We start from the raw sequence: 16386 nt of genomic DNA, 5'->3' as shown, positions 1-16386 counted from the left end.
GGTTGGCTGAGCCTGCGGAGGTGGAGGAACCGCGTGTGCCGAGGGCTGACTGTGCGCCCCTGATCCCCGCCTCGTTCGCGGGTCAGCTGTGCATTTGTTCTATTCAGCTAATGAACTGTAGGGTTAGACTAGTACCTGAAAATAGTAAGTTCCTGTTCGGTGAACCAAATTAATGTAACCCTTGATGAAAAGATTTCCGTGGAAAACATTCTCGTGGACGTCCCTTCTCTTTGGAGAATTTAAAGCTGTGTCCTTCACGTTTTCCCATGTGGAGTGTAGCCGCTAACCTCACGGTTTCTGTTTTTCCAGGAGCAGGAGTCTGATGAAGAACAGGAGGGTTTCCGGCTGTCTGCACGGCATAGAGGCCCACGCGGCCCAGGATTTGCATTCTTCACACTCGTCAGGTACTTTTTTCATCAGACTTTGTTGTTTACTGAGAATAGCACCAAGTCTTGTCTCTGCCACTATCTTGTTTCCTGTTCTTGTGCAAATCATTTCATCTCCTGGAAGCTTCCATTTCCTCTGTAAACAGGGCGGACCGGAGACCCCTCCCACTTCTGAAACTCTGTGCTCTGTGATGTATTCCAAGCCTTTAGTTGAGTGACTAGTTCAAATGTGGAAGTCGTGTGTTTGTTCAAAAACGTATGAGGATATTGTTTTCTTCTAAGTGAAAAAAGGCAAAGTGTAGAAGATTATGTATTACAGGATATCGTATGTGTGAGGAGGAGAAAAAAGATGTATACAAACATGCTTATAAATGAATATGCTCTCCCTGAAAGCGCTGGTTGCCCAGGGCATTTGGGGGATGGGACGGGACAGGAAGGAAGACGTCCTTTTCACAGCATATCCTTCGTTTTCTTCTGGATTTTATATAATATGCATGATTTGTCTAAAGCTACTTTAATTTTTAAAAGTTTAAAAGAAAAAGTTATAGGAATTATTCCACTGAATAATTATTTTATGCCAATATTGACTATGTTAATTTTCATAAGAAGAGGGGATACACTGTAATTTATATGTGTAAGTACCTGTAATAATTAAAATTACTGCCTGGCAGCAACAGACTACTGCACAGCAATAGAAAAGAACCACTGATTCGTACAACAACCCAGATGAATCCCAAAACACTATGTTGAGTGGAAGAAACTAGATGATAACGAGTACATTCCACATGATTCTATTTATAAGTAGTTCAAAAATAGGCAAAACTAATCTATCGTGAGAGAAGCCGAATAGTTCAGGTAGAATGGTGGGTCATGAGCGAGCCTGCTGGAAAGCGGTGGTGGGCGTGTTGCATGTGTTGGTCTGAGCGGGGGTCACGCAGGGTACACGTATGTAAGGACAAGCTGTACGCTTAAGACGTGCACACCTTACGCTTTACAGAATGCCACTTGTGCCTGAGTAAATGGAGTTTTACAATTACTCTGTAATGTAATAGTCTATTTCGATAAAGGTGTCAGTGGAATGAGTAGCCATGAAAGAAATTGTATCTCATCTTGCCTTTAAAATAAAGACACTAGGGTTTCTTTTTTTTTTTTAAATCATAAAATTATCTTTTAGGAAGATAATTATTATCCTACTACTTGTTTAATACAGACTTTATGTTTACCAGCAAAATTAAAGTTTCTATATCTGTGGTAGCAACTTATTTATTCAGTATTATTTGAGAGTAAGATGTTTTGCAAAGGTACCTTTTCCAGATAACTAAACCTGTTTCGAGGGTCGTTTTTTTTTTTTTAATTGAAGTATAGTTGATTTACAACATTGTGTTAGTTTCAGGTGTTCAAGGGTCATGTTTTAAGGGCCCTTTTTAAAAATTAAGATACAAGGGGAAGTCAGACATATAAGAGGTCTTTGCTTGTTTGCAGTTTTCAGAGAGGGAGCTGGAAACCCACATGTGCATTTAGTGCGAACCTGCCCGGGGGGCTGCGAGGTCGGGGAGGACAGGCCTGCCAGCTTCGGAAAGTCGAGCCAGTGTCTGAACCTCTCGCCTTAGGGGCCGTATGTCGAAACCAGATTTTTTACAAGTCTTTCTGACTCGCTGATGCTGGACTTGGGGATGCATTCATAGCGGTACCTCACTAAGCAGGCGTCACGTGGTTGCTGTCCGTGGTGACGGGAGGGGCGTCGCTGTCACCGTCACCCTGTAGTGACAGAGCTCTGGGCTGGCAGCCCTTTTCTCTTCCCAAATCAAGCTCCTGTCTCGGCTCTCGAATCTTAATAGTCCCCACCTGGCGCCTGTATTTCACTCTGCCTTTTAGTTTGCTGTTTCTGACGGCTTAGGGAGTGGAGCAGAAAACGAATCGCGCATATCAAATGAGAGCCCTACGCACGTGTTAGCATTTCGGGATAAAGTTATTTCCGGAGGCGCCAAATGAGCTCTTACAAGTTTTTCCGTTTACCTCTGGTTTGGACGGTGCTTCGAAAATTATGCTGAGAGCCTGTCTCCCCAAGATGTGATAGGTGAACTGTGGACAGCTGTTTGGCTTTCACCTCTTTTGGTTGTAGGATACCTAGAGCAGGGGCTGTCACAGGAAGAGCTGCCGAGAGATCGTCCTTCTAATGTCGTTTGCTCTATTACTGCCTGCTTTTCCAGCTTATAAATTAATTAAGCTTATTTTACTTATATTTAATGTGTTTATATTATTTTATTTTATGCAACTGCCATTGTTTTCACCAATTCACAGTTCCTTAGGTGTTACCAAAAAGTAAATAAAGAAGGAAGTTAAGCCAATTGTTACGTGGGATATTTGGATTCCCTGTAATCTGTGTCTGTAGCTGCTCAGCTATGGATGGATGCTGTGGAGAGGCTGATTGATTCTTCTGTGGAATTGTGTTTTCCGCTTGGTGTATGGAAATAAGGGTGTCTTGAAATAGGAATAGCCTACTTGGAATGTGTGACCAGTGTTCTGTAGCCGCTTGCACTGATGGGTTTGTTTGCAAGTATTGTCCCTGGAAACGAGGCTTAAGGCGGCTGTTTTCTGTCGACACAGGCTTCGTGGGGAAATCAAGCCCCGCGTACCCAGATTCAGCAGAATCCTTTCTTCCCGGGGTTTGCAAGGAATTGATTGGCTCATCATTAGAGCTTCTTGGACAGAGTGATGACGAAGAAAACACTGTGGTGGACAACTTGATTAGTAATTTCCTTAAAATCCACGACGGGGTACTTGCCGTGTCCAGAGCTCATGAGGACCAGGACGAAGACAGTCCGAGTAACTGTAAGCAGCCCCTGCCCGCCCGCTCACGAGGACCGTGGTCCCCTGCTCTGTTTTGCGTGGCTTTGCCACCTCTGTCATGCGGTGTCCGACGTTACGGTGTCTTCACACGGATCAGACGTGAGCTCTCGTGCTTGGGGGCCACTTCTTCTCATCACTTTTCTTCTTCTTTCGAAGTGTTCTCTGATGGAGCAAACCAGTCACTCGCTGTGCAGGTGGCGAGCGCCTTCGAGCGGCTCGTGGTGCTGACGAGACACTGGCTGAGCGGCGTCCCCGCCGGGGCCGGCACGGGGGCTCTGCCGGCCGAGCTGAGACGGGAAGTGAGGCAGCTGGGAGGCTGCTTGCGGTTGTTTCTGCAGGTAAAGTGATCTCGGGTTTTCGCTGGGAGAGCTCATCTGTTCAGCAAGTGCTTATCGACTCTCTCCTGTTCGCGTCTTGCCCGAAATTCGACCCTTAGGATCTTCAGAAGCCCTTTCTGTGTTGAAATCCCAAGACTGTGGATGTTGGATGATTGATTGGTGGCACCGAGACTTCCCAGGGCTTTCTGCGCGCCGGGCACTACAAATGTTAACTCCTTCAGTCCTCACCGCAGCCCCGGACGTGGGCACTGGTGTTGTCACCCTTTTATCAGTGAGGAAGTGGAGGCCAGGGAGGGTGTGTCCACTGTTCACAACTAGTAGGTCGTAGACTTGGGCCCAGGTCGCCGTGGGCCCAGCGTGTGCTCCTAACCCCCCGGGCCGCACTGCCCTCCACAGGGGCTGCCGGGAAGGGGGTCGGGGTCTCGCTCTGGTTGCGGGTGGGGCTTCAGTGTGGGGTGAGTTAGTCACAAGCCTGCTGGCACAGGGGCAAGGAAAGTAATCTTGTTTCCCTGTTTACCTGAAGTCAGATAAGATGAGGCTTGGCTGTAGGAAGAGGTAAGGTGAAAGCTTCCTTTCTCTCATAAAATCTGGAGGCGGGCTTGGTGGCTGCCTCGGGACCCCGGTTCCTTCCGTGCAGCTCTCGGCTGGGCCCCGAGCGTGGCCCCAGGCTCTGTGTCTGCCGCGTCCAGGGCTCCAGGGAGGGTCAGCGCCCGGGATGGAAGAAGGGGCCTTCTTTTAAGGAGGTTTCTGGGAAGTGCATTTTTATTCTAGCAGCCGTGTGACCAGGGAGCACTGGAGGAGGAGGACATGGGGGCTGATGCTGGAGAGACCCCGTATCTGCTGATGGCCGGACCTCCTCCGAGAGACTCCGCACGTACGAGGGGCCAAGGCAGAAACCCAGAGGGACAGGCTTTGTAGCAAAGTGTTCTAGATACTTGGATAGACCCTGTAGTGCCTCCCAAGACGTTCCAGCCCTCCTGCTCTAGTGGATGCTTAGTTGCGTCAGATGCCTCCTGGGAGGCTCTCTTTATTGACTGACTGAACGTACTGGTCCAGTGTGGAAACTAGACGTCTGCTTTCCATTGTCCATTATTCTCCCCAGGAGGTCTTTGTGGGGCTCCCTGAGACCTGGCCACACGTTCCTCCTATTAGCTCCTCTGATAATAACCCTGTACGTTACCCGTTATGCCGTTTAATGCACCGTGTCGGTGTGGGCAGTGAGCTCTCGGCAGGTGGACGGAATGTGGTGTCCTTTCTCACGAGGGCTCGTTGTGTGATCGATGCTCGGTTGGGTCCTTGTTATTGAATTAATTATAAACTGACATTGATTGAAGGGTCACTTTGGATATAGGTCACGAGGAAACAGAGTGACCATCATAAGGAGGGTGGGCTGCAGACCGGTGGGGACCGGGGGCAGGGGCAGGAGGGCTCGGACAGCACAGGCCCTGAGAGCACGGGCCGCAGGGTCACCCCCGGTCGCCTGGGCTCCAGACGTGTGGACGCGGGAGGGCTGGGTGACTCGGTCGGCCTCAGATTCTGGAGGTGGTACAGGATAGGAAAAACCAAACCCAACCCACTGCTGGCGTTTGGAAGTCCAGTGTGTGAACCGGGGCTGGATTAGGTGTGTGTGTGTCCTTGCAAAGACTTTGTGACTCTCCTGTCCCCCACCTAGAAAGTGAAGCAGCAGTGCCGACCTGGCGAGGCTGCTGGGACGGTCAGTCAGTGGGCTGGTGTCCCAAGAAAGGACCGCAGAGGAGCTGGGGTGGAGCGTTCTCCCGTCTCTTCCGTCTCGAGGAAGAGCACTTTGACCGTAACTTAGGGCTGTGGCCTGTTGCCCTGTGAGAAATGCTTTCCATAAGGAATCGGGATGGAGAGGACAGGTGACCTGGAGGGAGGTCAGCTGAGCTCAGGAGACGCTGAAGTTCAGCTGGCAAAACTGGATTTAGGAACTAGACTCTGCTCAAGTGTAGCTTGAGCGTCCTTACCTTGCAGTGATGCAGGTAGCATATTCCAGGAGGCAGACCCGGGAGGGGTGCCTGAGCCGCCCTCCCCGCTCCTCTGGGGGACGTGGGGGAGCCTTTCACTTGCAGGGTTTCAGGTCTTCCCTCCCCCTTCCCTTCCCCTCCTTCTCCTTTGCCCTCCCCACCCCCCATAATAGGAAGTGTCCTGGTTACCCATCCGTCACTCGGCCCCGGCAGAGGGAGCGCTCGGCTGCCGTCTCATGTCTCGCTGCTGCCTGCTTGCCTTCCGTCTCCTATTAGTGCAGAAGCTCTCTGAGGGCAGCCTGTATCCTAGTCGTGTCATCACCGTCAGAAGCTATGGGATCGCACGTTGTCTGGTTCCGATCAGACTTTGATGAAGCACGGTCACTGTAGCGATGAATGCAGAATCCATTTTCTTCAGATTGGTCTTCTTGTTCTTACCTCCCCTGGTAATCTCATGTATCCGATACCCTGGTCCATTTTTATCTTACAGGGATGCTCTTCAGATATTTCATCAATGGTGAAAGAGACTCAAAAGCAAGTGATCCAAATTGTACACCAAGCCATCAAGTACGCGGGGCAGTTAGCAGCTCTTAGCGGGGACCAGCTGCGCTCCCTGGAGAGCAGCGACTGCGGGGCTGCCAGCCTCCAGGTAACTCGGCAGCGTTCGTGGTGGAAGGCTTCATCTCAGGGCACGGTAGAGGCTTCTGATAGTGGTGTCACTAAGCAGGAGAAGTGTCTGATTTTCAAAGCGGCACATACTTTACTAGTTTAGCAGGAGATTGGAAGCTGTTACAGTCTCAGTGGTTAAATGTACCTGATGATTTGGGATCCTCACTGTGCCTTCCGGATCTTTGGCTTGATGGTAGCCGTCTGTTCTGGAGGGTGGGTGCTCAGCCAACCAATGTGTGAAGAATGTAATTACGTTTGCATGTAATTCTAGAAAACGTGTATTTGCTTGCTTTAGTTATTCATGCTACTGAAAACATAATATTGTATTAAAATGTTCTAGCAACATGGTGTCCTAAGAGGGTAAATATTCTTTAACATATAATATGTGGAATACAAAATTACAGACTGGCTAATTTTTTTTCCTTATGCACCGTTAGTTCTTATTCTAGCTTATGTTGGATTAATCAACTTGGAATGTATTACAGTCCTAAAATAAGCAGAAAATATAACTTAATTGTTTGGTAATTTAAAAAGAATATAGAACTTGAATTTGCCAGTTAACGCTTAAAAACTTTTTCTAGGATGACTTCATGGGTGCTATTTGTGATGGTGTAGGCTTGGGAATGGAGAGCCTCCTAGATTCTGGACTGGAAAAAGCAAAAGAACTTGAGCGTGAACTCCGAAGGCAGAGTCCCCAAGATGAGGTAAGACGAACAAGGGAATGTCCTATATAGTACCAGCCAGTATGTAAAGTTGGTTTTTAAAAATAGTTTAACTCAGTCAGTGATTGAGGTTTTTTTTTTTTTTTTTTTTTTTATTTAATTTATTTATTTATGGCTGTGTTGGGTCTTCATTTCTGCGCGAGGGCTTTCTCTAGTTGCGGCAAGCGGGGGCCACTCCTCATCGCGGTGCGCTGGCCTCTCACCGTCGCGGCCTCTCTCGTTGCGGAGCACAGGCTCCAGACGCGCAGGCTCAGTAATTGTGGCTCACGGGCCCAGTCGCTCCGCGGCACGTGGGATCCTCCCAGACCAGGGCTCGAACCCGTGTCCCCTGCATTGGCAGGCAGACTCTCAACCACTGCGCCACCAGGGAAGCCCAGTGATTGAGGTTTTTATAAATTTATGTATTTTAGCTTGTGTGGGATTGTTTTTTACTGAAGAGGCTGTTGACGTCATCACTCATGGTGACATTTCCCAAGTTACACCTGAGTCACTGCAGCCCCTTTTGTGGCTAGTGCTTTGCGGGTCCTGCCAGGGCTGCGGCTGGTGCCCACCGGGATTCAGCCTGGGGATAAACTCTGAGCGGACGGAGTGTGTCAGCGACCCCTAGTGGCCACTTTCCGCTTCTCTTTTTCTTCCTCGTCTTTGTTCGGGACTCAGCTCTTCCACTTGAGAATGGAAACTACCATTTATCGATCCACTGTCTTGAACAAGGGGAGCTCACATCAGTTGTCTCGTATCAAGATAAGGACCAAGGGAGATGTGGGTGGCCTCCTGGGACAGGCCTGCCCCTACCTCCTCCAGCTGATTCATGTCAGAGCACAAAGCCAGTGCTGGCTCGCGGGGGGGCTGTGAGGACAGGCTGGATCTCGCCACTGGACGACCTGCGTGTGTGACCCGGCTCCGTCACCTTCCAGCAGTTGTTTACCGAGTCACTCGGTGTCCTGACCCTGTTTCTTCACCTGTCACGTGTGATAACACCCGTGGCACAGGTTGTGAGCCGTTTACTTATTAAATAACTCCCGGTAGCAGGTACTGGACCAGGTGTTTACACGGAGTAGAGGCGACCCTCACTCACCACCTTGCGGGGGGCGGCAGTTACTGCCGGTCCCATGGCTTCACTGAGCCGGGGCACCTGGTCGCCCTGAGTCGGGGTCTTACGTTCTACCTGCTTGACTCCCACAGTCAGCCTGCCACGTGGAACTCACTGATCACGCACCAGTCTTCTCTGTAGAGAGTTTGTATTAGTGAGTCGGGGATTCGGAAGGTAAAAGTTCAAACCTTGTGACAGTGGCTTTCAGGTTGGTCTGTTCTAGAATCTCATTGTAACACCTGTTGTTAGAACCACATCTGAAGGAGCTCCCCGGGGACACTCGGGTTCCTGAGGTCACCCACGTGGGTGAAGATTTACGTACGTGTTGGTGATCTGGGAAAGGCAGTTGCGTGGAGGACTGTCGGCTCCCACCCCTCTGGGTGGTTGTTTACAGGAAGGCGGGGAAAGTGAGAGTTCTTTTTTCCTTTTAGGGAAACCTTTGCATTGGTATATTTCTAGCTCCCTTAGCTGAGGGGAAGCTTCTCGTGTGAGCCGGAGGGTCTCCCCATCCTTCTGTCAGATGATGGGGCTTTATCTCTGCCCAGAGCAGCTCAGAGCTGGGAGACACTGATGCTGAGTTGCTTTCCCCAGGTCCTGTGTAGCCTTGAGCAGCCGCCTGAGCCTCGGTTGTACCATTTACAAGGTGAGGACGCACCACGCTCACTTCCTAAAGCTGCTCTGAGCATCCTACGAGATTAAGAACAGCGTACAGGAAATCCTAACCGTAGACACTCTGCTTGCACTTTCCTGTCTCACTTTGTGTCTTGTTTTGTTTTTGTTTTTTTTTTTTTTTTTTTTTTTAATTTATTTATTTTATTTATTTTTGACTGTGTTGGGTCTTCGTTTCTGTGCGAGGGCCTTCTCCAGCCGTGGCAAGCGGGGGCCACTCCTCATCACGGCGCGCGGGCCTCTCACCATTGCGGCCTCTCTTGTTGCGGAGCACAGGCTCCAGATGCGCAGGCTCAGTAATTGTGGCTCACGGGCCCAGTTGCTCCGCGGCATGTGGGATCCTCCCAGACCAGGGCTCGAACCCGTGTCCCCTGCATTAGCAGGCAGATTCTCAACCACTGCGCCACCAGGGAAGCCCTTGTTTTGTTTTTAAAATAAACACATTCCAGAGGAGCTCACATTGCCACTGACTCAATGTCTGTGGGTCTAATTGTGTCCAGGGGACATGAAGCTGATTTGGGTTCCTTGATGCGGCTCTGCAGGCAGGGCGCTCCGCCAGCGCAGCTGACGCCGGAGCCTGGCTGTGCCCTGCAGCAGTGGCGGCGACATTCATCACTAACACTTTACTTATCACTGTTTGCAAAGTAGAATTTCTGCTGGCAAGGAGTGCAGAAGGGTGCAGAGTAAGTTAATGAACAGTGCAGGTGGAATAGTGCGTGTGGGTGTGTTTAGCGGGTGGTGAAGCAGGTGCAGGTGTTGGTGCTGGTCTTTTTTTTTTTAATGAATACTTTTTTTTTTTGAATTGTAATTTATTTTTGTATACAGCAGGTTCTTATTAGTTATCCATTTTATACATATTAGTGTATACATGTCAATCCCAATCTCCCAATTCATCCCACCACCACCCCACACCCCCGCGGCTTTCCCCCCTTGGTGTCCATACGTTTGTTCTCCACATCTGTGTCTCTATTTCTGCCCTGCAAACCGGTTCATGTGTACCATTTTTCTAGATGTCACATATATGCGTTAATATATGATATTTGTTTTTCTCTTTCCGACTGACTTCACTCTGTATGGGAGTCCCTAGGTCCATCCACGTCTCTACAAATGACCCAATTTCGTTCCTTTTTATGGCTGAGTAATATTCCATTGTATATATGTGCCACGTCTTCTGTATCCATTCGTCTGTCGATGGGGGCACTGGTCTTGCTTTGAGGAAATAAACAGCTAAAGGGTCAGGCCCCTCGTCACAGAATTGATGGGATCTGCATTTCCTTGTGGACCTCTGCTCCCACCCCATCCTCTCCTTTCCTTTCTGCAGAAGGCCACAGCTGTGTGCTCACGGCGGGGGTTTAGTTTATCGTATTCTTAAAAGTTAAACTCATAAGATCCTACAGAAGGAGAACAAAATATCTGAAGAAATACAAAATAGGCTCAGACATAAGGCACTGGAGTTGTACTTTCAAGCTGGAGTCAAGGCGGAAAAAACAGAATTTGGGTGGTCTTTTTTTCACCACGGAGAGGAAATTTGGGTTAGACCCAGGGAAGGGCTCTGTGGGAAAAGCCAGTTACGTGCTTCAGCAGCTCGCGTGGCGGACACGCTGCGGGATGCGCCTCTGGGACAGAACCAAGCAGCACAAGCCACAGCTTAGAATGGGGGGGGCCAGCCGGGTTCTGACCTAGGCCTCGGGGTCTGGTTCCGTGTTGTAAAGTGAGGACAGCTGTGTCTGCAGCACGGGGCCGTGGTGGAGAATCAACTGAGCATCCAGTAGTAAAGCGCGTGAAAGTGAACTGGCTCAGACAAGGATACGTGCTGTGTGAGCTCGTGTGTGTGTAGAATCTAGAAAGCCTGAGCTCACTGAAACGGGTGGGGCCGGGGGGAGTGGGCCGGGGGGCAGGAGGTGCAGACTCACAGCTGTAAGGTAAGCGAGTCCGGGGCTGTGACGTGCACGGTGATGGTTGACAGTACTGTGGTGTATGTTTGAACGCGGCCGAGAGAATAGATCCCGAAAGTTCTCAAGAAACAAAATCATGTAACTGTGTGAGGCGACAGATATTAACTAGACTTGCAGTGATCATTTCACAGCACATACAGGTACTGAATCACGCTGTGCACCTGGAACTAATACAGTGTCGTATTATCTCAGTTTATCTCAGTGAGACTGGTGAATGCATATAAAGTTCTGAGAGTGTAATATTTTTCTGGACACATTAGTTATCTACCCCCTTCCAAAGGAAGTTTTGGAAATTTCTTTTCTATAAATATTTAAGTAGACAAATGCTGTTACTATAGCAAATATCAGAGGGTATCCACATTTAATGTAGAATCTGTGTGTGATTTTTTTTTAAATTTTAATTAATTAATTAATTAATTTATGGCTGTATTGGGTCTTTGTTTCTGTGCGAGGGCTTTCTCTAGTTGCGGCAAGTGGGGGCCACTCTTCATCGCGACGCGCGGGCCTCTCACCATCGCGGCCTCTCTTGTTGGGGAGCACAGGCTCCAGACGCACAGGCTCAGTAATTGTGGCTCACGGGTCCAGTTGCTCCGCGGCATGTGGGATCCTCCCAGACCAGGGCTGGAACCCATGTCCCCTGCATTGGCAGGCAGATTCTCAACCACTGCGCCATCAGGGAAGCCCCTGTGTTTGATTTCTTTAGAAAGAAATTCCACTTATATGATTTAGACACTCCAGTCTCGTGACCACTAGACGAGAACTCTTTCCCCTGGCAGGTCCCATGGAGTTCCAGGGTTTTTATACTTCTAAATAGTTATTTGTATAACAAAATATTTTAACTTTCTCTATAGGTTACCAAACAGATGAAAGCTAATGCCATAGGATTGATTGAATCCCTTGAAAACCTCTTTGCTGAGTGGAAAACAGTAAGAAAAGCATTACATTGTTTTTAGGTTTAATTTTGTTTAGTGTACTTCATTTGGTTCCAGCATGGATGTGTTTATTTCAGTTTCTATCTTTAGCCAATGACTCCTCTGTGCACATTTAGTAGAAGCAGGTACAGTAGCTCTCAAGCTTCTTCCTCTTGGCGTCCTAGCTTACTAGGTTTAGCGATGGATAAAATAGTTGACAGAAATTGAGTAGTAGTCATGTATTTTATCTGTTTCTTCCTGCTACTGGCTTAGTAACTGTCAGCTTCTGCTTGAATAGTCAGCATAGGCTAAAAAATTGTGTTTAATAATCAATATGCTCAAAGATTTTAAAATACAGGCAAATTAGATAAATTATTTTATTCTCATGTCACAGGTAAATAGAAAAATATTATAAGCTAAGTATATAATCAGTGTGTTACAAAGGAGAGAAATTTTTGTGGCTTGAAAATGTTTGTTTAAATAAACGGGAGATATAAAGTTGAACTCTTAAAAATTAAATAAATTTATCTTTTATGATATTGGATAATAAATGGTAGGTACTGCTGTTTTATTTCATTCTCATGTAATAGGATATTGGACTTTGATTTTAAATTATTTTAAAAATTTTATTTCTTTTGAAAACAATAACTGTTAATATTGTATTGTGGTCTTGCTTGTATCAGTAGAAGTGAAGCACTGGTGAGGAAATTAAACTCATTGTCTTTCTTGAAGATAAAATTTTGGCAATTAAAATCATTTTGAATAAGCCTTACTGCTATGTAACCTATTGTATATTTTTTAAACTATGAACTTTATCTACACAGAAAAGCTTCAGAACTCAAGTACAAGAAGAAAATTCTGGATACCAAGATTTGAAGAAGATGCTTAATTTTGCCCCAGAATTCTTGAAGTTAAAACATTGCTTAGAGCAAACTATTCAAATTATTATTTCTGCGCTGAGAGGTATATACTGCAAATGGGATTTATGGTTAATCAGAATTTGACAGTTTGAGGAGTCTCAGACATCTTCTCGTTTCTAGCCTGATTCATTCACTGGGGCCTGCTCAATGCTCCTTCACTGACATTAATTACCTGTCGGAACTTGTGGGATTGAATTCCCACTCAACATCTGTAAGTTCCTCTGCCTCAATTACTAGATCCTAAGAGGCAGGTTGCTTATTTAGCAGATAAACTGAATGATCTTAAGTGGTTTGAAATTGCCTTGACGGGTCACTTTGGCTTAAAGGACGTCTCGAGTCCATCACAGCACTCACTACCTGGTGAGGAACGCCGAGGGTGACCGCCTTTCCCTTCTCCTTGCACAGGGCGCCGCGGCCACGTAGCACTCCTCCAGGACTGTGTCCAGAGTCTCTGCAGCTCGGCCAGGGGTCTCCACGGCGACCGAGCCCGCCACAGGGAGCTGGAATCTCGAGCCACCTCACTCCTCTTGGGTTTTGAATTTGAAGAAAGACCTGGTTTGTTGGGACCCTGGGAAGCTTGTGATCGGGATCCCAGAGCAGCAGGACGAGAGCAGCGTGAGCCAGACAGGCCCGGCCCCCGGAGGACCCGAGGTGTACCCAAGCGGGTGTATGAGCTCCCGGGCCCGGCCCCGGGGGGCTCAGAGCAGGGCGCGCTGCCCACCCAGGAGGGCGCTGGTTGGGGGTCTCCCGCCGCTGGAGAGCAGAGCGACCGCTTCACAGACCTCTAGTCTGTGGGTGGCCTCCTGTTGGGCGTGGACATATACACGCAGTGGATCCTGATTTCACATGCCTGCGTGTGCGCCCAGAAGTTTCCCAGCAGACCGTTTAAAACAGGTATTTACCATGTTGGAACTTTGTGGCAATAGGATGGAATTAGGAGTTCAAAGCCAAGTGAGCGGCCCTTCCTCTGGTTTTCCATCGCCTTGAATTGGAAGTGTTCGTCTTTGACGCTGGCGTGCAGTCTCCGGTTGGCTCACTAGCCTGTCGGTAAAGGGTTTTTGTGCTGATTGTGGTGATTATAAGTTACGTTCCTGTGAGTGGAAACTTTTGTGCCTGTATCTATGCTCCCCTGCAAATAGCAACGATGAGTTTTATGGTGAAACTGCTAAAACAAGTCTAACCAGAGCAGCTTAACTTGCACTGGTAAATATAAAGCTCTTTTCTTGAAGGATTAACTGGCTGCTATTTTGAATAGTGTGTTCAGGACACAGTTTCCTGTTTCTTTCCAAATTATAAGTAGCTTCCTAAGTATAGTATAGTTTATATTAACAATGCGGCTTGCAGGCATATTAGTTACTTCATTATCTGTTGGGGGTCATATTAGGGGCTGTGCGAGTATCATTTACAACCAATTAAATACTGCCAGAAGCACACTTGACGGTTGGATGAGGTTGGGAGACCAGAGGCTGGGTCTCTTCTTGATAATCCTTGTTTGATAAACGAGCAATGAGAGCTTGTACATGATTTGATGAAGATTAAAGGTCCTTACTGTATCTCACAGCTTAAAAAACCTTTATCTACAATCAGGTAATAAAGATGATATTGTACTTCAGGCATCTTCCATTAAGGAAATAGTTTGACATTTTTGACGGCAGAAATGTATGTAAATTGAAGAGATACACAGTGACCTTGCTTGGGTGATGTCAAGCATTTCTTGGAGAAGAATTATTTTAACTAACCTGGTCTTTCCCTCTGCCCTTTTCACTCGCAGACACACTGCGTGCCTGGCACGGCTGCTGGGAGCCAGCTGTTGGTGCCAGGGCTGAGTGTGATGATTTTCTCATTAGGCAGAGCTTGTTCTGACACAGTGACCAGTATTTATTTACGGTATTAATGAACCGTGTGTTTTCAGGTGCTTTAAAATGGTGCAGTGTAACAAATGTGCTTTTGTTTTCTTTTTTCTTTTCTTTTTGGCATTTGAGCTTGTATTCTTTCTGAGGTTCCGTATGTATTTGTCATAGCTGATGCTCTACCAAGTGGCACTTTGATATGAAGTTTTACGAAGAGTAGGTGTACGGACAAGGATCCTCTTTGAAGATCTTCTTAAAGTATTAGTTTGGTGGGTTTTATCTTAATTTTCAGTATTTAATCTTTACTTTTGCTTTCTAAACTCATGACTTCATTGGTCAGAAACCATTTTTTTATTGTCTTTGTAAAATTTTGTATATACATATATTTATACTCTGGCTTGTTACACGATATTTGAACCAAGGGTGGAAAATACATTTGCTATTAGAATCGTGTGCTAACAAGACACGTTATAATAAAGGAAATGCCTTCAACAGGTCTCGCCTCTTGGTCTCAGTTCTCGCTCCTGTTTGTAAAGTTAGTGTCTGTCATCCTTTCCCATCACCAGTCACAAGACCATTGTCATTGTGCCTACAAGGTCGCCCTCGGGGGGCACCTGCCACGTGTAGACGGTCACCGTTTCAGAGACAGTCTCACTCCTCGCCTGCCTTCCCCACGCCTCCATCACCCGGTCGGACGCTGGCTCCACTGCCCTTCCTCCATGGAGCTGCTCGTCGGCCCCTTCCTCTCCACCCCCGAGGGCGAAGCTCGGCCAGGAGGCCGCTCGTGACCCACGTCACTCCCCGGGCCCCCTGCTCCGTTGTGCCCAGCGCCCACGTCCAGGAGACTCTTCTTCAGCCTCTGAGCTTATCTCCTCGAGTCCTCCTCCCCAAGAACAAGCGATGCCCAGATACGGCGTGTGGTGTTTAGTCCTATAAACACGTCCCAGTGCGCCACCCGCTCCGGGCCGCCCAGGGGGCCCAGGCGTCCGGCCTCCGGGCTTTGGCCGACTCGGAAAGCATCCCTCCTTCTCTCCACCTCGTCTAGTCCTGCCCGTCTCTCAGATTCTGGAAGTCTCTCAGCCATATTAACTGAACGCTGGTGACGTGATGGGCGGGGCCCTGTGACGCTGAGGAGACGGCAGCAGAGGCCCTTCAGGAGGAGGACGACAGGTCACCGCAGCGGTGACGCGGTGTGGCCGGTGCCCCGACGCGACGGGCAGGAGGCCCCCCACCCGAAGGCTGAGACGAGCAAGGTCGGACCCGGGACGGCGGGGCGGCAGAGGGAACCGCGTGTGCAAACCTGCAGGGCGGCGGGGTTGGGGCACAGCCACTGGGGCTGGGCTGAGCGGGGGGCTGAGCGGGGGGCTAGGCCGGGAGCGTCCTCACAAGGACATCAGGAGAGGCCTGGCCCCTGAGCAAGGCCCTTGCGTGGTTTTAAGCTGGGAGGTGATCTCAAATTTGAATTCTAGGAGCAACCCTCTGTGTGGGGGATAGAGTGTGGGTTGGAACGGCTGGGAGTTGGTCTCCAGGACTCCTGGACCAGGGTCACGGATGCAGCTGGAGACAGTGAGTGGGTCCTAGAAAAGTTCAGGGGGGAAAACGGACCAGACTTGGTGACCTAGCGAAGGGAGGACCAGGGAACAGAGGGAAAAGCCTGCTGTCCAGACGTTCGGCCTGAGCAGCCAGGTGGGGTGGGTACCATTGACCGGGGTAGGAAACTCCAGAGGAGGGGGCGTGGGGAGGTGGGCTCGTGCACCACAGCTGCTGTGACAGTTACCACAGCCGGCAGCTGAAACAGCAGGAACTTAGTGTCTCCCAGTCTGGCGGCTAGGGTCCAAGTTCAGGTGTCAGCTGAGTTGCTTCCTCCTGAGGCTGAGAGGGAGGATCTGGTCCAGGTGCCCTGCGCCCCCCTCCCCTCCCCAGGCTTGTGCATGTCTGTCTCCAAATTTCTCCCTTTTATCAGGACAACAGTCATATTGGACTGGGGCCTCCCTTAATCCTCTCACTTTTAACTTGATCTCTGTAGGGACCCTCTCTCCAA

General features: G+C 48.8%; 1 protein-coding gene across 3 annotated transcripts in view; it reads left to right on the top strand.

The window, feature by feature from the left end:
• Nucleotides 1–14841, top strand: part of KIF14 (kinesin family member 14) — a 53865-nt gene extending 39024 nt beyond the window's left edge. For all 3 annotated transcript variants that reach the window (XM_007167306.2, XM_057528173.1, XM_057528177.1), the window contains exons 24-31: nt 310–404; nt 2994–3218; nt 3393–3574; nt 6050–6208; nt 6810–6932; nt 11516–11590; nt 12400–12538; nt 12901–14841. In XM_007167306.2, coding sequence (XP_007167368.2) covers nt 310–404; nt 2994–3218; nt 3393–3574; nt 6050–6208; nt 6810–6932; nt 11516–11590; nt 12400–12538; nt 12901–13283 — 1381 coding nt within the window. In that variant the 3' untranslated portion in view covers nt 13284–14841. The remainder of the gene's footprint in view (nt 1–309; nt 405–2993; nt 3219–3392; nt 3575–6049; nt 6209–6809; nt 6933–11515; nt 11591–12399; nt 12539–12900) is intronic.
• Nucleotides 14842–16386: the final 1545 nt, after the last annotated feature.

The sequence above is a fragment of the Balaenoptera acutorostrata genome, chromosome 1, assembly GCF_949987535.1.
Source record: "Balaenoptera acutorostrata chromosome 1, mBalAcu1.1, whole genome shotgun sequence".
Lineage (NCBI taxonomy): Eukaryota > Metazoa > Chordata > Mammalia > Artiodactyla > Balaenopteridae > Balaenoptera > Balaenoptera acutorostrata.
Note: the sequence above shows the minus strand (reverse complement) of the source record. Positions and strands in the feature narration are given on the sequence as shown.